General features: G+C 35.4%; 1 protein-coding gene across 1 annotated transcript in view; it reads left to right on the top strand.

The window, feature by feature from the left end:
• The window catches only part of NCKAP1 (NCK associated protein 1), a 108,429-nt gene that overhangs the window by 41,915 nt on the left and 43,663 nt on the right, over positions 1–22,851 (top strand). The window contains exons 9-15 of the mRNA XM_065931890.1: positions 4,188–4,344; positions 6,938–6,994; positions 10,746–10,842; positions 11,194–11,300; positions 12,025–12,157; positions 14,511–14,592; positions 16,211–16,269. Coding sequence (XP_065787962.1) covers positions 4,188–4,344; positions 6,938–6,994; positions 10,746–10,842; positions 11,194–11,300; positions 12,025–12,157; positions 14,511–14,592; positions 16,211–16,269 — 692 coding nt within the window. The remainder of the gene's footprint in view (positions 1–4,187; positions 4,345–6,937; positions 6,995–10,745; positions 10,843–11,193; positions 11,301–12,024; positions 12,158–14,510; positions 14,593–16,210; positions 16,270–22,851) is intronic.

Raw genomic sequence — 22,851 nt, 5'->3', positions numbered from 1 at the left:
GGCCATCAAAAGTATATTTTTATTTTATTTTTAATGATTTTCTTGATGCTGCATTTATTCAGTTGTTTTTGTTTTTAAATTATTTTGGTACATATAATAGACATCTTATATGTTTGCATGGGAAATAAAATTACTTGTTTGCACTCCTACAAAGTTCACAAACTACGAGAGAAATAGACACACACATACAGTATAAATGAAAATTGCTATAAGTTTTTCTACTACCCCCAGGTCCACTGGCAGAGGGGAGTAATTTTGAGCAGTTTGTGCTTTTTAGTTCTTATAGCTGTTTCTTAATTTATTAACATTTAGGTATTATTTGATGACTTTTTATTATACTGTTTCTAAAACTGGTGAATGACCAATTTTTCTCTTCTAGTGATTTTTGGATTGGTACTTTTTTATAAAATACATTGGAACTAAATTAGTGGAATTATCAGAAATAAAGTAATAAGCGAAGATGAAATAAAAGCCTACATTTTGATTATTAGATTCAATATTTAAGTATTAATCTAACAATTAAATATTTAATCCAACAATTTGTTACTAGATTTCTACCCCTAAGTTGCTATCAGTGAAAAGTTTTCTAAATGAAAGTTTCTAAATACTCTCAGTTCTCTACTTAATCTCATTATGCACTGGTGGTTTGAGTAACGCGGTTATTAGTATGAAGGAGAAAGAATTTAACACACATTGCCTGTCCTTAGCCATTTTTATTATAATTTTTACATTGATCAGGTTTGTGATCCTTATATTTTTTCCTATAATGATTGTTAAGGTTTTTATGCTTTTGTTGATTTAAAAAGACAGCTTTTGGTGTATTGATTTTGCTCGAAAGCATGGTGATCCTTGATTTTTTTATGTTTATGGATCTGTGGATGAAGAACCAGTGTGATTAGTAGTTAGGTGACCTGAGTGACATCTAATGTTAAATAGAACTATTTCTATCCAGTCTCTACCTTGAAAGTGTTCAAAATGTCAGTTGCTTAGTCTTGTCTGACTCTTTGCAACCCCATGGACTGTAGCCCATTAGGCTCTTCTGTCTGTGGAATTCTCCAGGCAAGAATACTGGAGCGGGTAGCCATTTCCTCTCCAAGGGATCTTCCCGACCCGGGATTGAATCCAGGTCTCCTGCATTGCAGGAAGATTCTTTACCATTTGAGCCACCAGGGTAGCCCAGTCCTTACCTTAAATGGGAATAATGAATGCAAGGCTTTGTGTAATGAGCAGTGAGGTTAAGTCAGAAGGCAGAATACCCTAATGGAGGATGCCTGGGCATGGAAAAGGCATACTAATTTGGGATAGCCACAATTGCCAAAAGTCAGGAAAGTTATCTCAGTTTTGCTGCTTTCATTTATTTGAGCCTTGGGTAGAGTTAATAGAGTTACATCAACTTTGCACTTCTCCCCCCCACCCCCAGCTTTTTTTTTTTTTTTAATTTTTCTCTTTTTGACACCAATTCCTGTGGTAGAACTTTCTATAAAAGATAGTCTATTTTCTTTAGAGCTTTACTGTAGATTAGTTGAAAGAGTAGCAGTATCATCTTGGAACTTATTAGATATGCATATATTGATTTTCACCCTAGGACTTCTGATGAAAAACTCTGAATGGATCCCAGCAACCTGTGATTTAATAAGCCTTCCCAGTGATTCTGATAGGAAGCTGAAGTTTAAGAATCACTGGTCTAGATTCTAGCCTGGGCCAAGGGTTGTTGGGGCTTCCCAGGTGGTGCTAGTGGTAAAGAACCCGTCTGCTAATGCCGGAGACATAAGAGACTGGGGTTTAATCCCTGGATTGGGAAAATCCCCTGGAGGAGAGCATGGCAACCCACTCCAGTATTCTCACCTGGAGAGTCCCTTGGACAGAGGAGCCTGACGGGCTACGGTCCTCAGAGTCGCAGAGTTGAACACGACTGAAGCGACTTAGCACATAGCACGGGGGTTGTTGAGGGTCTGGAATGTTGAGGATCCAGCTCTTTGGAATGTGATTTCACAGTAACTTGGGGCTTACCTGGTGGCTCAGACAGTAAAGAATCTGCCTGCAATGCAGGAAACCCGGGTTCGATTCCTGAGTCAGGAAGATGCCCTGAAGAAGGTAATGGCTACTCTCTCCAGTATTCTTGCCTGGAGAATTCCATGGACAGAGGATCTGGCGGGCTGGAGTCCATGGGATCGTAAAGAGTCAGACAAGACTGAGTGACTAACACAGTAATTTATACAGTAACTTATCCTGGTAGTCTTTTCAGGATTTGTTCTTATTCTATTGACTATACCCAGATGACTCCTCATGAAAGATCTCTTTTTAAATTGATAGTACAAAGATTTTCTCCAGCTTTCTTGTTTAGTATTGATTTTCTATCTTATTTTCCTACATTTTCATGACTGAAAAAAAGTTTTTTTTCCTGTCTTTTTGCTGAGAACTTAGTGGGGAAAGGAGGTTAATGTGTGGTTTAGTTAATAGACTGTCTTCCTAATCTTGGGCTATTTTAAATTAATTTACCTTTTATTGACCTGATAGTAAATGGATATACTTTATAATATAACCCATGTCTTACATAAGTAAAGTTTACAGTGACCCATAATGATACTGATAATATTCTCAGAGAAACTTTTATTATCAACAGCAGTGTGTTATGAGTCTAAGTGTACATTGAGGTACAAGACACTAAGTGAAATCTCATTTTAGTAAAGGGATTAGAGTATCAAATATCAGTGCATGAGGCAAAAACTTTCACAAAACTTCTCTTAGGGATTGTAAAAATTTCCATAAAGGTGTTTTGTTTCTTTGGTTATGTACCAGATCAGATAATTAGACTTGCATTTAGGGACCCTAAATGTGTAAAAAACATTTTAATATATTTCAGGAATTTTTAAGGAAGTTATTAATAAATGTACATCTGTATGTATGATTCTACAATATTTGCCTACCTAGAGTTAGTTTGCCTCTGTAGTGGCCGTTTAAAAGGAATGTTTAATTAAAAGATACAAGGCAAGTTAAATGTTAGTGATTGAGGAGTTTAAAGATTGAAATGACTGTTGAAAATCAGAGGGAAATCTTACAGAAAATAGAATTGGTTTTTAACTGGCCCAGCATGATACCTAGTTTATAATATGCATTGAGTACATGTTCTAGGAATGAAAGATGAAGTTTTATGACTTCCCTCATAGCTCAGTTGGTAAAGAATCTGCCTGCAATGCCCCCGGAGAAGGGATAGGCTACTCACTCCGGTGTTCTTGGGCTTCTCTTGTGGCTCAGCTGGTAAAGAATCCACCTGCAATGCAGGAGACCTGGGTTTGCTCCCTGGGTTGGGAAGATCCCCTGGAGAAAGGAAAGGCTACCCACTCCAGTATTCTGGCCTGGAGAATTCCATGGACAGTCCATGGGGTCGCAAAGAGTTGGACAGGACTGAGCGACTTTCACTTTCTAGGAATGAAAGATGAGGTTTTATGGCCTAGAATAGAGGGTCAGGGAAGACCTCAGTAAACGTACAGGATTACACATTTTTGAAGAATTTCTAAATTAGATGACAAAAGGTAAGATACTAGAATTTATAGAACAGAAAACTGTGTAACATATTGAAAGAATATTGGCCTTTAAGGGTAACTACTTGAGGAAAAGTCTGGTTCTAATACTTTATTAGTGTGACTTTGGGCAAGTCATTGACCCTTATTTCTTCAGTTGTAAAAGAAGGATACCACTGGTCTTTCCACTCTATACGATAATCTTATGAGATAATATATGTGAAAGAACTAAATTAGTACAAACTATAATTTGCTATGAAACTGTTACATGCTATTTCATTTCCTATAATGACTTAAAAGTAGCTTTCTTTTTCAGTTACTGTAACAACTGTAAGATAATTGTATATATGTAAACTGGTAGCTTCTCATCTCTGGTTTAAAATATCTTTTACTCGTTTGTTAAAGTCAGTTCCTTCACAACCCAGAAGTGACATTTTTTTCCATCAGTGTAAGTTCAAAGCACTGGCTTTGCAAAGTACAGAAAATTATTTTTGAAAAAGAGAAATATTGTTACTATCTTGTATGTATATGTATTACTTGTCACTTAAAAGCCTCAGTTTAAGTGATTGTGTTTATGTTTCTTTATTTTTAAAAAGCTACCCTGCAACTCAAATAACCTAACTTAGGAAAACTTTTATTTTCTATTTCTTCTTCTTTTGTTTCAAGTTGGCTTTATTTTGTGCCATGGGATCCTAAATACTGATGCAACAGCACTGAACCTTTGGAAACTAGCTCTTCAAAGTAGCTCTTGCCTCTCTCTCTTTCGGGATGAAGTTTTCCACATTCATAAAGCTGCAGAAGACTTATTTGTAAACATTCGCGGGTATGTCATTTTCAATTATTTTGTCTTTTTTGGAGAAAAGTAGTGAGTGGAGTATCTATTGAAGTTCTGAGATAGAGAAGGCTCACATTATGCAAGAAGATACAATCTGTACCAGCTTATCAGTCACACCGAGTTGTTTTTAACAATGATCCTGGTATTTTTTACAGGTTACTTCACAGACTGAAATATCTAGTGTTCCTGCTGTTTCAAAATTTGTATTCTAGGAGAAAGAAGATACCTCTTTTAGGTATCATTATATGGTTTTAGACAAATATTACTGTGAAAGCACAATGTACATTTTAGGAGTTATGAAGTTTTTAGAAATGTATTTTAGAATACAGTGCATTTAAAAAAGTATATGAATCAGTCGAAAACTACTTCATTAATTATTTATAGCCATTGCAGAAGTCAGACCACTGCAAAAAGGAAATCATGTTTCCTTATATTGAGGAAGTATTCCAAGTGACTCATTTATACTCATTCCTTGTAACACAAATAATTCTTAAATTTGGTCCCTTGGAATTTTTAATGCTTGCTTTATTTTCCACTTTCGGTTTTGTAGCCAGTATATAAAAACAAGTTCAACTCACACTTGGTAGCCTTTATAAAATCTTTTGAAATTAGGAGTATCTAAAATTTCTTGGGGTCTAATGGAGCTAAAAATATTGAATAATTGGGTTGGATTTGTCAGGTTCATGGATGTGAACTTGAGCTATATTTATTTCATATCCGATTCAGTAATGTCCTAAATGAAATTCAGATTTTAAAAATCTATTAGTTATTACAATGTAAAGATATGTCTAGTACTGACAGTTTAAGCCAGTATACCATCTCAGATTATAGTATGCATATGAAGTACCCTGGGATGTGAATTAAAATCCAGGTTCCTGGGCATCACCCTAACCTCCTAAATCCACTGTATCTATATCTTGGAGAGGTAAAGAAATCTGCCCTTTTCTCCCACCGCCTCCCCCAAGTAGTTTATGAAGGTAAATTTACAGACAGAAAAATGCATAAATGTTAAGTGAACAGCTCAACAATTTTGTGTACGAATACCCCTGGTGACCACTTAGATCAAGATACAGAGTGTTTCCATTATCCCCAGAAAATTCTCTTGTGCCTTTCTGGTCAGTACTGCTACCCCTGGTCCGTTCCCCTAGCCTTCACAGGTGGTCTCTCTTTTCATTTCTGTCACCATAAGTGATTCTGGCCTTCTCATGCAGGGAGTCTCTCAGCCATAGTGTGAGAAACAACACCCTCTGTATTTTTCAACTCTTAGTTCACTTTTTATTTTAGATGGTGGAGTACCTGGAAATATCTTATGTTGTTGTGAGCTTTATCATTTTCAAAGTGATTCAGATCAAAAATCCTGAAACTTATGCCTTAGCATATTGACATCCTCTCTGGGGAATTATATTTAAATATATGTAAACACTTAGAACCAGAGAGTTTCTGTATATTGAGTGAGCATAATGTAAATACGGTACAGATAAATTTAATGACTTCATGAAACCAATTGTCTTTTCATTATGCCATTTTTTTTTTCTGGCCACTCCACATGACTTGTGGGATCTTAGTTCCTAGACCAGGGATTGAACCAAGATCCACCACAGTGAAAGTACCGAGCACTCACCACTGGACCTCTTGAAATTCCTTTGTTATGCTTTTTCTGTGTTAAATTTACCATTTAAGAATTTCTGTATTTAAGTTTTAACTTTTTACTAAATCATGAGTGATTGATCCAACTTAAAAAGTGAATTATAGTAATTAACAAGTCAGACCATAAGTATGAAAACTCATCATTTATACAGGTCAGTGGTTACAGAATTATGACATTTGCTTGAAGAATACACAAATCTTAGCATACTTAATTTAGAAATTGGAGTTCTTGGTATAAGTGGTTAGGAAGATAATTTTTCTTTAACATTTTAGGAATTTTGAGTTTTTATGTATTTAGTAGCCAGGAAATTAGCATATCCTTATTAGAGTTTATTTTATAGATGGCACCTTTAGACTGTCTGATGCTGGTATTCAGTGTCTACTATTTTAAATGTTTTTTAATTTTAAAAAAATGTGCTTTCTTAAAACAATGGTGAGTAAAAATCACCCATAGGTCTATCCCTTAAAATAAGTTAAAGTAATCAAATGCTTTCCTGCTCGTTTTCTCCACCACAGAATTTCTGTTCCTAGTATATATACCTTGAGAAATTTTTTTATGCTTATGAGGTAGCATAAAAAGCCATAAGTAATAGCTTTGTCAGGACTTGCAGTTTTTGGAAATCACTGTTAATTATTTTAGAAGTATAATTTAGTGTCCCTATTGGAGATTTAAGAAAATAAAAGTCTGCTTTGTAAATTTAATTACTGAATTTTAATGTAATACGAGATTATTGTCTTAGGAAGAGCTGATGGGGTACTTAAGGAGCTCAAAATGATGTGGATAGACTTCTTCCATGTATTTCCAGTTTGAGAGCCAGTTTTTCTTGTTGATAATAAGACATTTTTAATTGACTAGTATTTGACTAACTTGTTTTTACTGTTATTGACCAAATTAAGATTAACATACTTCTATTTTTTTATTTTTGGTTCATAGCTATAATAAGCGTATTAATGACATAAGAGAATGCAAAGAGGCAGCTGTGTCACATGCGTAAGTGATTCTAACTTATCTGTGAAACTTTTAATCAAGAATTCCTTTCTTAAAGCATTGTTTTGTTGAAGTGAGTGCAGATTAATGGTGTGTAAGATGTGGCAGTAGAAGTAGGGGACTTCCAATCAATGAGAAACATGTTTATAACTCTGTATCTAGTCATCTTGGTATTAGTATGGACAGATTTTTAATATTTTTTAAGTGTTAAATGCTCTTGAGGAATACCATACAGAGGAATTTATTTTGGTGTCATTCATTTCTCTTATTGCTCCTATGCTCTGGTACCAATACTTGACAAGTTGTGATGATTTTTGTACTACTTCATGTGCATTTCCCCCAATGGTATTTACTTTTCAAAGTATGTTAATCCGGTATCTTTCCCAAATATTAGTAAATATATTTTATTAGAAAATATAGATAAATTAGATATTAGTGTATTTTAAATGTTTGAACAACTTTTCAATTTTCTCATGAAATAATTTGGTAATTCATTGAATTGTTATATGGTGTACTTGTATAGAATATCTTTAGTATGTCTAGGTACAGTAGAGATAACACTATCTGACCCGTCAGTATATCTACAGGACAGAGAAAAGATAACACCACAGTTAGGTGAAAATATAAAACTACAAGAAGTTTTAGAATTTAGGCTTAGGCTATAACATAGATATTAGGAATTTAAATCATCTTTATTGCTAGCTATAGTGTATTATTTTCTTGTGCATTTTATTTTTCACTCTAAATAAAGTGCTTATATTATTGTAAAACCAGTCTCTAGTACAAATAACATGCTTTGGAGTGTGTTAGAATTCCATTCCAGGCCTGCTTATTCATATGTTAAACCCTTGGCAGATATATGGTGTCACAGCTATCTTTTATAAAAGTCTTTTTTCCCTGCATTATATAAAAGAGTTATAAGTAGTGAGCATTAGTAATTCTTATCATTCGTTAACATGTGCCAGACATAGTGTTTATATCTTCTCTTGATGGTAATACTCCTTGTAGCAACCCTGTATAGTAAAGTAATCAAAACATTTACCCACTTTGTTTTTAGACACTACACCAGATGAGTTTATTATTGTCAGTAAGCAGAGAGCCTGTCGTTAGATGCCGGGGTCCAGCCTCAGCAGGATCCAGGGGTACCCTCAGGATGAATGGCGTTGGCTAGAGAAGACAGAGAGACAGAGAGAGAGACGAGACTGGGGGTGTGCAGCAGAGTCTGACAAATCTTTATTTTTTACCATAGCTTTTATATTCTAAGTTAGTACATTTTTAAGGGGAAGATAGTTTAATATTACATCAGCTCGTCCTTCACTAAACCATGGTGTTTTCTGCATACTTCTTTGTGAGAATCTTGTACATTATCTTCTGGCCTTGGGGGTGGGCCTATTGACATTTTTTGACCTAGGTGAATGCAAAGCTGTTTTCTGTAATCTATTCTTTGTTGAACACAAAGGTCAGTTCTTTTGCAGAAGTTATCAGTTAAATTTATCTAAAAGGTTTACCATGCAAGGACTCTGCAGCTCCGGTGAGGCAGCCCCTGTTTAGCATTCCTGGTTAAAATGAACAATTCTAAACTCTTATTTTTCTAAATCTTTAACTATAACCACTTTTAGAATAATATTTTTGTGTTCTCTAATAGGGCTTCCCCACCCCCCAAAGGGCTCTGTGCCTATTAGGGCCTTTTGTGTGATCAGGTTCTTTATGCTGTTTATGATTAAGGTGTTGTGAGCAGTCATGTGCATTAGTACGCATTTGCCAAGCAGGCTAGAATGCCAGCAAAGGGGTCTAAATTGAAACACTCCCTTCATCCTGGATAATCTTACAGGATACCACCATCCAGGGGACATATTAATTAAAGTTCTAAGTTGATTCTGTTTGGAAAGAGATCGAGGAAGGCCTTGTACCCGTGTCACAGAAATTAGGGAGTAGTCTAATATAGCAAGCATCAGAAAGACAGAGATCATCTTTAAGGTGAGCGCCGGGGCAGCTTTTCGAAATCCCTGAGGTCCTGATCTGCCTTGCTTGTCAGGTCTCCTCCTCATGACCTTGTCGTGGGTGGGATCTTGTGTGCTGGCTCCCGGCAGTTAGAATTACACTAACATTGTAAAAGTACTATATGTTAGATATCATGGAAGATAGATCTTGAGTCAGGTGTCATCACCCCTGTTCCTTGATGAGAGTCTGGAGCTCAAGAGAGGTAGAACCTAAGGTCACATAGGTAAAGGTTGGATTTTAGTGTGTCTTCAAAATTAATCTGTGGTGTCAGAGTTACATTTCTCATGTTGCATGTATCTTCTCCTTAGGATTTTGGCATATAATAGATGTGGTGTTCAGTCTCTCAGTCGTGTCCAACTCTTTGTGACCCCGTGGACTGCAGCACAGGCAAGCTTCCCTGTGCTTCACTAGCTCCTGGAGTTTGCTCAGACCCATGTCCATTGAGTCGATGATGCCTTCCAGCCATCTCATCCTCTGTCACCCCCTTCTGCTCCTGCCCTCAATTTTTGCCAACATCAGGGTCTTTTCCAGTGAGTCGGCTCTTAGATCAAGTGGCCAAAGTACTATAGGAGCTTCAGCATCAGTCCTTCCAATGAATATTCAGGGTTGATTTCCTTTAGGATGGACTGGTTGGATCTCCGTGTAGTTCCAGGGGTTCTCAAGAGTCTTCTCCAGCACCACAGTGGCATTGATTCCTTGGCGCTTTGCCTGCTTTATGGTCCAACTCTCATATCCGCACGTGACTACTGAAAAAACCATAGGTTTGACTATACAGACATTTGTTGGCGAAGTGATGTCTGTTCTTTTATAATATGCCGTCTAGGTTGGTCTTAGCTTTTCTTCGGAGGAGCAAGCGTCTTTTAATTTCATGGCTTCATTCACCAACTGCAGTGATTTTGGAGCCCAAGAAAATAAAGTGTGTCACTGTTTCCATTTTTTTTCCCATCTGTTTGTGGAGTAGCATTTTTTTGCAACTATCTAAAGTTTAAAACTTTTTTGGAATGATTTATATTTTGAACAGTATGAGGAGTTAGAGTATTTAGAATATTCTTTGATTTTTTGTTAATTTGTGAGAGTAAATTTTTCTAATTTGTATTTTATTTTTAAGATACCCAGTATATGAATATTTATGATTATCCTTTCCTCATCTTTCTGTTTTCGAACAGTAGCACCAAATAGATTTCATCCCAGTACCTTAATGAATGTAGCTTTGATTTAGTCAGTTTTAAGTCCATAGGGTTGCAAAAGGAGTCAGACATGACCTAGTGACTAAATAATGATATATTTAATAGCAATATGCTTAATAAATGAGGATATAGATAATCAGATATTTATTAAGTTATATTTATTGATTCTACATGGGAGTGACAAAAATGTATACAATTAAAAAGTGCTTACTTTTAAGGATTTCACAGTCCATTTTATAGAGTACTAGGCTATATGGTACTTAACTAGCAGAAATTCTTCAGGATTAAACATCTCTATATTGGGAAATACTTTTTGAAGAGTTGGTCTTGAAGTTTGAGTAGCATCTTGATAGGTAGAAAGAAGTGAAAAAAGGAGCAAGAGCGCAAGAGGCAAGGATAAAGATGAGATTGAAGAGTTATTTAATGACAAACACGTAGAAGATATTTTTAAGGGTTTCTGTTTCCTAAGAAAACTTTGGAAGTTGACTCTGAAGTGATGTTAATTAATTGCCAGTAATAAGTTTAGTAGAAACATAAACTCTAATGGTGGTTGTCTTTTCCTATAGTGGGTCAATGCACAGAGAAAGACGCAAGTTTTTAAGGTCTGCACTGAAAGAATTGGCTACTGTCCTTTCTGATCAGCCTGGCTTGCTAGGTCCTAAGGTAAAAATTGATTTAATTATTGATTCAAACATGCCACATTAAAATTAAAATTTTTTTTTTCTTCTCTCTGAAATTTTACTAAAATTTGAATGTAAGAGATTTTATATTTAGCTGAGAGTGAATTTGCTAACTTGGTTCTTGTAAATCAGACCTTCCTGCATTTTCCCTCACATCTTACTTATGTGCATGCTTTTTTGATATGTGCTTTGAAGTTCCCTGTTCTCTTACTTCTGTCTTTAAGAGTTTATAGTACCAGTTTTGCCTGGGACTTTTCACTTTGAGAAAGATTTTGGATAGGTTTGTTTTTAATTCTTGCATGAGAGTAAACTGTTATTTTTTAATATCTATCAGGCACTTTTTGTTTTTATGGCATTATCCTTTGCCCGTGATGAAATTATCTGGCTACTTCGTCATGCAGATAACATGCCAAAGAAGAGTGCAGATGACTTTATAGATAAGTAAGTTAGTAACATTAAAAAAATATATTTTTTGTATATTTGACTTATGGGCTATGGAATTTGGGGACTAAAGTAAAATTATTTTGAAAAACTTTAAGGCTTTCCATATTTGTCATAATGCAGGGAATATTTAAAATATATTCTTAGGTGATATGAATTAGAATGCAAAGTCAGCTTTAGCTTTGAATTAAGGCTTAAATGTTTCCTCGCTAATATTCTAGGTTGTTGCAGAGGTATGTTTTTGTGCTATAGTATTTCTTATAGGATTCATGTTTCAGAATTATTTATTACACAAAAATTTGAATAATAATCCTAACGGAGTTACAGCTGTGTCATTTGTAATATATTTCTCTTATTTTAGTCCACAGTCCCTCAACAGAAGTTAGATAAATGAATCAGAGAAATAATAGCATACAGAAAAATCTTACTTTTTCCTAATACTCTAACCTTCTTTTATTTATGACTTTTTAATGATGTATTTATGAGATGTCCTAATTTTATTTTTATTTTGTGTCTTCCTTTATCAATTTTTTATTCTTTGCTTTTTTTCCTTTCCATGGTTTCTGTCTGTATATGTGATAATATAAAAAAGTAGTTGACATTAAATATTTAACAATACTTTTTCTAAGGAAAAAACTTGATGTAGCAATATCAAAGGCATTTCATATTTTCCTTGATAGTAAGTGAATTTAATTTTTGAAATGTTTTTTCTTGAATAAAAAAGGCACATTGCTGAATTAATATTTTATATGGAAGAGCTTAGAGCACATGTAAGGAAATATGGACCTGTAATGCAGAGATATTACGTGCAGTACCTTTCTGGCTTTGATGCTGTTGTCCTCAATGAGCTTGTGCAGGTAAAAAACTCTGATACCATTCTCCAGTTTGTTTCTTATTTCCCTCCTTTCCAATAATTGTTTTGTTTGCTCAGTAGACATTTACAAAAGTAATCTTTTGTCTCATGGTGAAGTTACAAATGTTAATAAGTAATGGTCATATTTTGTCAAGAGGCTCATTATCTAGAGCAAAGAAAACATTTAGTTGTATTCCAGTGTTATGGGCATTATGCTTAAGCGTGTATAAAGCTTAAAGTGAACACGTGCAGGGAATAATTCTTTATCTTGGTGGGTAGAGGTGTACAGTAACCAAATTATAGAAGATCTTGCACAAGAGGTTAGTCATAAATCAGGTATAATATTTAGGAAAATCACCCTGGCTTAGTGTGTATGAGAAATTACTGGGGGTCACATGAAGAGGCAGAGAGAGCAAAAGAACAAGAGAGTCTTGAGAGGCCCTTGGACAGCAAGGAGATCCAACCAGTCCATCTGAAAGCACATCAGTCCTGAATATTCATTGGAAGGACTGATGCTGAAGCTGAATCTCCAATACTTTGGCCACCTGATGTGAAGAACTGACTCATTGGAAAAGACCCTGATGCTGGGAAAGATTGAAGGTAGGAGGAGGAGGGGATGACAGAGGATGAGATGGTTAGATGGCATCACTGACTCAGTGGACATGAGTTTGAGTAAACTGGAGTTGGTGATGGACAGGGAGGCTTGGCGTGCTGTGGTCCATGGGGTCGCGAAGAGTCAGACATGACTGAGCGACTGAACTGAAGTGAATCTACAACTATTGGTTTTCCAAAGAAATAACCATACTTTGAAATCCTCATTTTCTTTCAAACCTACCTAAAAATGCAAATAAGAAAAAAGCTGTTCATGTAATTGTTTACCCTGAGTTATAAACAGCTTACAGTTTACTACCCTAGTTTATTTCTTCTTTTATCCACTAGATGGAGCTCATATGCTTCCTTTTAGAAAGTCTGTTAAAAGAGGGAATAAAAAAGCTGCTTTTATCCAAAGCAAAGTGTACTGCTTTGTTGTAGTTATTTTTTTAAAACTTTTTATTTGATGTCGTAGTGTAGCCAGTTAACATGAGGTAGTTTCAGGTGGACAGCAATACAGTTTTTTTTTAATAATAGTTGTTACATACCTGATAAACCAAAGGCTACTGTGCTATCACAGTGTAAAAAGTAAATCAGACTCCTTGCTTTGTGGCATTTTGAAGTTTGCTATGACTAACTGGATATTTATTAATACATTTTACAGATTATGTTAAAGTATTAAAATTTTTAAGCCACTCCATGTCTTTTTGTGTCTTATTTTAGCAATAATGAGAAAATTAATTTCTTATTTTTCTGATACAGTAATAGTAGCAGCAGCAATACTGATACTAATATTGATAATTGACATTTATCAATAGTATATTAACAGCTCTAAGAGTAGGTATAGTGAAGAAAAGAGACCTTATGTAACTTAATCAGTATCACACAGTTCATGAGTACAAATAACACTATTTAAATGTGTTAAATGTCTGAGCTTCTTACCACCCACAGGTAAAGTATTTACATGCGTAGTTTTTTAACCATTTGCTGGTATTTAAATTTAGAACTAAGATAACTTGTTACAGTCATTCATTGTAATATTGGTTAAAATGGTAACTTTTAAATTTAAATTTTAAAATTGTGGTAAAATGTATGTAACATTAAAGTTATCATTCTAACTATTTTTAATTGTACAGTATAGAATTCTGTGTATATTTACATGGTTGTACAGGTCTTAATGTTTTGAAAATTACAGTTTTTGTGAGCTAATAAGCATATGCTTTTTTAAAAGGTTTATCATTTAGCATCTACTTCAGATACAGTTTATTAAATGTTCACTTTTTAAGCCATTTTCACAGGGATTTTTGGGTGCTAATTTTGTTGAGGTAAAATTTATACATGATAAAAGTCACTTGTTTTTAGTGTACTGTTTAATTTGGACAGCTGTATACATTCATGTAACCACCACCAGTCAAGATAAAGAGCATTTCCAACATTTAAAAGTTTTCTTGTGCACCTTTGTAGTTGATTCCCTCTCTAGATCCTCAAAAACCCCTTGTCTGCTTTTTTGTCACTTTTGCCTTGAAAAAAATTCTTCATGTGAATGAAACTATCATCATATAACTTTTTGTTTTTCATTTCTTTCAGTTAGCATGCTTTTGAGTTCATCCATGTTACTGTGTGTATAAACATTCCATTTTTATTTATTGCTTAAAAATATTCCAGCTATGGATTTATCAGTTTATCCACCTACTAGTTGATGGACCTGTGAATTTTTTCCCAACTAGATGCTTTTATCATTATTTTTATCACTTTTTTCCCCCCAGAATCTTTCTGTTTGCCCTGAAGATGAATCGATCATCATGTCCTCTTTTGTTAACACTATGACTTCTCTAAGTGTAAAACAAGGTAATAAGTCTTTTAAATTGAAATGTATTTTCTTGCCATTAGGTTTTCAAATTCTGTTATTGAGGAGAGGACTTAACAGTTAGTTTTTACAGAGTTACTTATCTTACTTTGGAGCATATTTAATCTGTTCTCTTTTGTTTGCTCTGAAGCAAAGGTTTCAAAGATGGATGTGTGGTGATATTTATAAAAATTATAAGAAGTTTAGCTTGACATTTTTTCATATTCAGCTGGAGGCACAATGGTATTTTAGAGGCAAAAAGGTATTTTGTAATTATAAAAAAGAAAAATGAGCACCCTATATCATAACAAACTCTATTTTATGGTCCAGGCATTACCTATGACAGTAATGGATACCATTACTGAAATGATTAATTTGGGTAAGCACTTTATATATATTATCTTATTCAGTCTTCATCAATGTTAAAAAGCTGTTAATTACTTTTATTTAACACATTTGGAAAGTTGAGGCTTAAGGGTTAACCTTTCAGTTATTCAACATGGTTTGCCCACACTTTTTAACAGATACTAAGTTCTAGAATAGGAACTTAAGTTCAGATCTATCAGTCGCAAAAGTTGATGTCATATAATAGACTGCCTATTAGTTGAATACTCCTCCATTCCAGTAGACTGATATTTTAGTTTTATAATCTTCAAATAAAAAGTATCAGAAACCTTGAAAATTTCTAAGTAATAAATGTATTTTAGTTTTATCAATCTTAATATTGATAAACTGATAACTTGATAAACTTATAAATTGATAAGTTAAACATACTTATGTAATGAATCTGCTGTAAACTTGCCTGATGATATTTGGTTAAAACAAAGTTACTTTGTGGAACTTTAGCATGCTTTCCAAAGTTTCTATTCACAGGATTCCTCATACTCTATTTTAGGTACTTTGAGTTGGTATGTAAGCAAAATGAGAGTCACAGTGTTTAGAGAGAAGTCTGTACTTTACACTTCTTAGCCGAGCTGCCTCGTCATCACCTTTATAGTAGATGAGAATTATTTCAGTCTTAGCTATTGTTTTAAAATTGTGGTAAGATAGAATATGCCACATTACCATTTTTAAGTGTACAGTTCAGTAGAGTTAAGTATATTGACATAGTTGTGCAATAAATATTCAGAACTTTTCATCCTGTAAAATTGAAGCTGTAGCTATAAAGTAACAACTCCCCGTTTTCCTTTCCACCCAGACCCTGGAACCACTGTTCTACTTTGTTTCTATGAGTTAAACTGTTCTAGATACTTCACATAAGTGAACTCTATAGTATTTGTCTTTCTGTCACTGCCTTATTTCACTTATCATTCCCTCAACATGTCATCCATGACATGACATCCATGTTACAATATTTGCTCCCCTTTTAAGGCTGAATAATATGCCATTGTGTGTATATATCATTTTGTTTATCCACTGTTGATGAACTTTTTGGTTACTTCTACCTTTTGGCTGTTGTGAATAATGCTGCTATAAACATTGGTGTACACAAGAACATGGGTTTATTCTTTTGTATATATGTCCAGAAGTGGAGTTGTCCTAGCCCTTAAATTTTAAAATGTGATTATAGGTTACTGGAAAATATTAATTTGCTTTGTAATCTTTTTTCTGTTACTGTAGTTGAAGATGGGGAAGTATTTGATTTCAGAGGAATGAGATTAGATTGGTTTCGATTACAGGTAAGAATAACATTAATTTTCATTGTCATTCTGTTTGTTATTGAATACCTTAGTTAACATGAGAGCATAACTTAATATAAAAATATTCCTTGTATACCTATTGAAAAGACTTCTTTTGTATTGTTATGACTAACATAGTCTTTACCTCATGGAAAAAGCTTTTTTTAATGGAGGTATAAATGACATGTAACATGCCCACCTCATGCGAAGAGTTGACTCATTGGAAAAGATCCTGATGCTGGGAGGGATTGGGGTCAGGAGGAGAAGGGGACGACAGAGGATGAGATGGCTGGATGGCATCACCGACTCGATGAACATGAGTTTGAGTAAACTCCGGGAGTTGGTGATAGACAGGGAGGCCTGGCGTGCTGCGATTCATGGGGTTGCAAAGAGTCGGACATGACTGAGCGACTGAACTGAACTGAACTTCACGTTATGTTAGTTTCAGGTATGCAGCAGTGATTTCAGTGTATATGTGTATTTTGAAATGATCAACAGTAAATCTAGTAAATATTCATCACCATATGTAGTTACAAATTTATTTTTTCTTGTGATGAGAATTTTTAAGATTTACTTGCTTAGCAACTTTCAGATATTAATACAGTCTTATTATAGTCACCATCCTGTATATCGCATGAGAGACAGTGAAAGTGTTAGTCACTCAGTGATGCCCAACTCTTTGCAACCCCATGGACTGCAGTCTGACTAGCCCCTCTGTCCATGGGATTTTCCAGGCAAGAATATTGGAATGGATAGCCATTGTCTTTTCCGAGGGATTTTCCCGACCCAGGAATTGAACCCCAGTCTCCTGCATTGCAGGTAGTGTCTTTACCATCTGAGTAACAGGGAAGCCCATGTTGTTCAGTTGCTCAGTTGTGTCCAACACTTTACTGTTGCAGCAAGCCGGGCTTCCCTGTCCTTCACCATCTCCTAGAGCTTGCTCAAACTCATGTCCCTTGAATCGGTGATGCCATCCAACCATCTCATCCTATCGTCCCCTTTCCTCCTGCCTTCAGTCTTTCCCAGAATCAGGATCTTTTCTAGTGTGTCGGCTCTTTGCATCTGGTGGCCAAAGTACTGAAACTTCAACATAAGTCCTTCAAATGAATATGCAGGGTTGATTTCCTTTAGCATTGACTGGGTTCGATCTCCTTGCAGTCCAAGGGACTCTCAAGAACCTTCTCCAATAGCACAAATTGCATCAAAATAGCTCAGAATAGCACACAATAGCACAAAAGCATCAATTCTTCAGTGCTCAGCCTTCTTTATGGTCCAACTCATCACATCTTTACATAACTACTGGAAAAACCATAGCTTTGACTAGATGGATTTTTGTCGACAAAGTAATGTCTCTTCTTTTTAATAGGCTGTCTAGCTTTTCTTCCAAGGAGGAAGCATCTTTTAATTTCATGGCTTCAGTCACCATCCGCAGTGATTTTAGAGCCCAAGCTAATAAAATCTCTTACTGCTTCCATTTTTTCCCTATCTATTTGCCATGAAGTGATGGGACCAGATGCCATGATCTTAGTTTATTGAATGTTGAGTTTTAAGCCAGCGTTTTCACTCTGCTCATTCACATTCATGAAGAAAGCTCTTTAGCTCATCTTTGCTTTTTGCCATAAGGGTGGTGTCATATGCATATCTGAGGTTATTGATATTTCTCTCCACAATCCTGATTCCAGCTTGTGCTTCATCCAGCCTAGCATTTCACATGATGTACTCTGCATATAAGTTAAATAAGCAGGGTGGCAATGTATAGCCTTGACGTACTCCTTTCCCAGTTTGAAACCAGTCATTTGTTCCATGTCTGGTTCTAACTGTTGCTTCTTGACCTACATACAGGTTTCTCAGGAGACAGGTCAAGTGGTCTGGTATTCCCATCTCTTGAAGAATTTTCCACAGTTTGTTGTGATCCACACAGTCAAAGGCTTTGGCATAGTCAATAAAGCAGAAGTAGATGTTTTTCTGGAATTCTCTTGCTTTTTCTGTGATCTAACAGATATTGGCACTTTGATCTCTGGTTCCTCCACCTTTTCTAAATCCAACTTGTACATCGATTCAAGTACTGTTGAAGCCTAGCTTGGAGGATTTTGCGCATGACCTTGCTAGCGTGTGAGATGAGTCCAATTGTGCAGTAGTTTGAACATTGTTTGGAATTGCCTTTCTTTGGGATTGAAATGAAAACTGACCTTTTTCAGTTCAGTGGCCATTGCTGAGTTTTCCAAATTTGCTGGCATGTTGAATATAGCACTTTAACAGCATCATCTTTTAGGATTTGAAATAGCTCAGCTGGAATTCCATGAGGTCCACTAGCTTTGTTCATAGTAATGCTTCCTAAGGCCCACTTGACTTTGCTCTTCAGGATACAGTTTTATTTATTTTGTAACAGGAAGTTTGTATCTTATGACTACTGTACCCATTTCACCTATCCCTGACTCCCTCTCTGCCTCTAGGCAACACCAATCTGTTGTCTATATCTGTGAGTTTGGTTTTTTCTTTTGTTCATTTTGGTTTGTTTTTGTCATTTTAGATACCACATATAAGTGAGAGATCATATGATATTTGCCTTTCTCTGACTTCTTTCATTTAGCACAGTACCTTCAAGGCCCATCTATATTGTCACAAATAGCAGGATTTCCTTTCTCTTTTCATGGCTGAATAATATTCCTAGGGTGTGTGTGTGTGTGTGTGTGTGTGTGTGTATCCCACAATTTTTTTTCCATTCATTCATCAGTAGACACTTGGGTTATTTCCATGTTGTAACTATTGTAAATAATGCTGCAGTGAACAAAGGGATATAGATATCTTTTTGCATTAGTGTTTTCGTTTTCTTCAGATAAATACCAGATGTGGAATTGCTGGAGCATACGGTAGTTCTGTTTATAGTTTTTGAGGAACCTATGTACTGTTTTCCATAGTGGCTGCACCCATTTCCGTTCCCACCATTGATAAACAAGATTTTCTTTTCTCCACATCCTCGCAAACTCTCTTTTATATATTACCTTTTTTATAATAGCCACTGTGACAGATGTGAGTTGATAATTAGTAATGTTTTAAGTAACTTCCCTAAAATTGCAGAACTGATTAGTGGAGATCAGGGAAGAATACTTGAGATACTACCACCTCCAAATATTTAATAGTATATATTATATGTTATTTTCTTCCAGTTAAAAATGAAGTTTAGAAATTAACATTTTCTTGTGCTAAAATCCTTATGAAACAGTGTGTAAGTCATGCTTATTAAATGACTGAAAATAGAATTGCTGTGCCAAAGGATATATACACATTAAAAAATTTGAAAGTCACCGTCACAAAGTTTGAACTGTTTTCAATCTCTTACTCTCAGTTTATGGGAGTTTCTCGAAGCCAACATTTATGTTCAGAGAATTTTACAGATTTAGATGCCTTTCAAATTAACCCTTATTTGAATACTTCCAGAATTATCCAACTTACTCATTTGAAAAACTCACTTGAGAATTTTACCTTTGTCTGTTGCAGTCATACAGCAATGTATGAAGCTTTAGAGTGAGCATTAGGGGTATAGAATTGATATATCCCTGTATGAGAATGTTTTATTTTCCCTTAGAACACTAATAACATCGCTATCTCTCTTCACATCATCTTCCTTCTTTGTTTATCTCTTTATCCAAATTTCTTCTCTTTATAAAGACACTGGTCATACTGGATTAGAGTCCATTTTAATGATCTGATTTTAACTTATGTCTATAAAGACCCTATTTCCAAATAAAGTTATATTCTGAAGTATTAAGGATTGTACTTTCAACATATCTTTTTGGGAGAGACAGTTTAACCCATAACATTGCTCTTAACCATGATTAGGACAAACAGTCACTCAACTCCTTTCTGTTGTGCATTAGACTCTTATTTTATAGTGATAATAGGTCAAAACATACCAAGGATGAACGTAATGGGACATAAAACTAAGCCTTACCTAGGAAAAGAGGACAAAAATGCAAGGTAGAAGGCAATGTCCAGAACCTAGGTTGCTTGCATAGATGACTAAGAGCAAGTCAACTGTGAGGCTTTGAAGATCACAGACTAGGCTACAGGATGTGGGAGATAAAATACTGACAACTTATACAGTTGAGTACAATCCTTATTTGGATATTTTATACATCTGGCTTTGGAGACAAGGCATAAAAGATAGGAAAATTTAAATAGTTTAAAAGCTTAAGTTAAAATGACAGTATGATTATCAGTACATTGACAGTGTGTTTATCAATTAATTATAGTTTTCTTAGGAAGGAGAAAGTTTTTTTCAAGTGGAATTACTAGTAATGGCTTTATAGAGAAAACAGCTTGTTACCCACACACTGAAAGATGGGTCAAGTTGGAGTAGGAGAATCGCTTACACAGGAAAGGGCAAGAAAAGAGCCTTCTTAATGTAAGATATTACTATAGAAAGAAAAATATCTTCACAAAAGATATGAATGACCTGAATTTGATCAGTGATCTGGTAGAAGGATAAGAGTTACTAGGTGTTAAGTATATGATCAGAGAGAGATGTAGAACTATGTATATATCACTTCTTGAGTAGGGTAGGGCTAGAAGAATACGCCTTTAAGGGAATGTGATAGTATGCTTTGCTACCTTCACTGGGGTCTTTGTAGTCTTAAAAGAGGAGTTCACCCTCTCTACATGTATTTTATGCCATTTTTTCTTTTCCTAAATTAAGATCTCATTCTGCTGTTTGTTCCATTAGTCCCTTAAGCATCTTCAGTCACTCATTCTCTTCTGCCTTCTAATTTACTTGGGTAGTTCATATTTTAGACTTTTATTTAAACCAGTTTTTTTTTTTTAATGAAGTATGTTTCTTCCTCCACTGTTGTCAAGAGTTTTAAATTAAATTGTCTCATTTTGTCACTGTCCATTTCATCTGAATTTATTTTCACAGTGATACGTTAATTCAGAATTTTAAAAATTATTCTCAGTTAGTGGAAGTCTTTATTGAACTCATGACCACTACTGGTTTCTCTTTGTTCTTTAAAACTGATGAAAGGAGGCTAATTACTTTACAATATTGTAGTGGTTTTTGTCATACATTAACATGAATCAGCCATAGAGTTACATGTATTCCCCATCCCGATCCCCCCTCCCACCTCCGTCTCCACCCGATTCTTCTGGATCTTCCCAGTGTACCAGGCCCGAGCATTTGTCTCATGCATCCAGCCTGGGCTGGTGATCTGTTTCACTATAGATAATATACATGTTTCCATGCTGAAAAAAAAAAAACAAAACTGATGAAAGGTAAATTATACTTCGGTTAGACTTAGTTTGTGATGAATGTCCAGAATACATCTTGCCACTAGTGTATTGCCATCATATTCTACATTCTCTGCCTTTTTCTGGTAGAAGACACAAGCACCAAATTATAGAACTCTGCTTTGTGATGTGCCTACCTTAGTGACCTTTTCCACTGGAGAGACTGAAATTTGCTCTTTCTCTTACTTAAAAGGCAATAATTACTTAGTCTCTTACTGTTTCATGGATAGTAGGAGAAGACATGGGGCTCCTAGATTAGAGACAGAGAACTTACTTCACTGCCCAAGAAGTGCCATGAGCATCCAGATATATACATTGTTTTTCCCTTGCTTTCGTGTCTTTTGGGGGTAGTGCAGAGAGACCCGGATGGATGCTGTGTATGCATTGAGCGTGTCTTAAGCTAAGGAGGACTGAGCTTGAGGAACCCTCTGTTTTAGCATCAGCAGTAAGCATATTTGCTCTTTGTTCTACAGGGACACTTTACTTTATTTCTCAAGTTTGGTAGCTGTGAGGCCTGGAGAAATGGCTGAGAATAGTGAGTGGTGTGGGCTGTGCTTTCTTGGCATATCCAGCAAGTTGTGTACGCACATGTGAAATTCATGATGGAATGTCTCTCAAAAGCCAGGACCGTGGCCATCAACCGCAGATCTTCTGTTGCCTACCACATCTAGTCATTCCCTGATTAAACACTTTTGAACCTTACCACCCTAGACCATCTCATAATCCTGTCTGGATTGTTACCACCACTGCCTCCTAAGAATCTCTGCCTCCTGTTCCCTTTCCACTCCTCTGTGTTTCCACCTAAGCATAGAATAGTCTTTCTAAGCAGTAATTATCCATCACGCAGAATCTTCGGTGATGTATCAGAAAGTTTAAATTCTTCAGCATGATACATGGTGTTTATTCTGTAGGCATCCCTCCTGTTCCCTTGCTTGTGAAATGTCCACCACCCAAGGACAGGTTTGCTTTCAATGAGTTGGTACCTGTTTAGTGGAATTTCTTTCCCTCACAACCTGTCCTGATGGTTTTGGTTAAGACCTGTCACCTTTTTTTTTTTTTATCAACTTAACACTAATTTTACCACCTTCAGAATGCTTCTCTAGAATTCATCAATTAGTACAGTGTGTTATGCTCTCCAGTTTTTAATGATTCAGTATAATCAAAACCTCCCTGAGTCAACATGTGCAGTACTTAAGTTTCATCTTACTGTTTTGAATATGTATTTTCCCTTGAACTAAGTTGAAAACTTCTTTTGGTAGGGACACCATGTGACAATTCATTGTTTAATATCTTTGATAT

The sequence above is a fragment of the Muntiacus reevesi genome, chromosome 3 (assembly GCF_963930625.1).
Source record: "Muntiacus reevesi chromosome 3, mMunRee1.1, whole genome shotgun sequence".
Taxonomy (NCBI): Eukaryota; Metazoa; Chordata; class Mammalia; order Artiodactyla; family Cervidae; genus Muntiacus; species Muntiacus reevesi.
The sequence above is the reverse complement of the archived record's forward strand: the minus strand, read 5'-3'. Positions and strand labels throughout refer to the sequence as shown.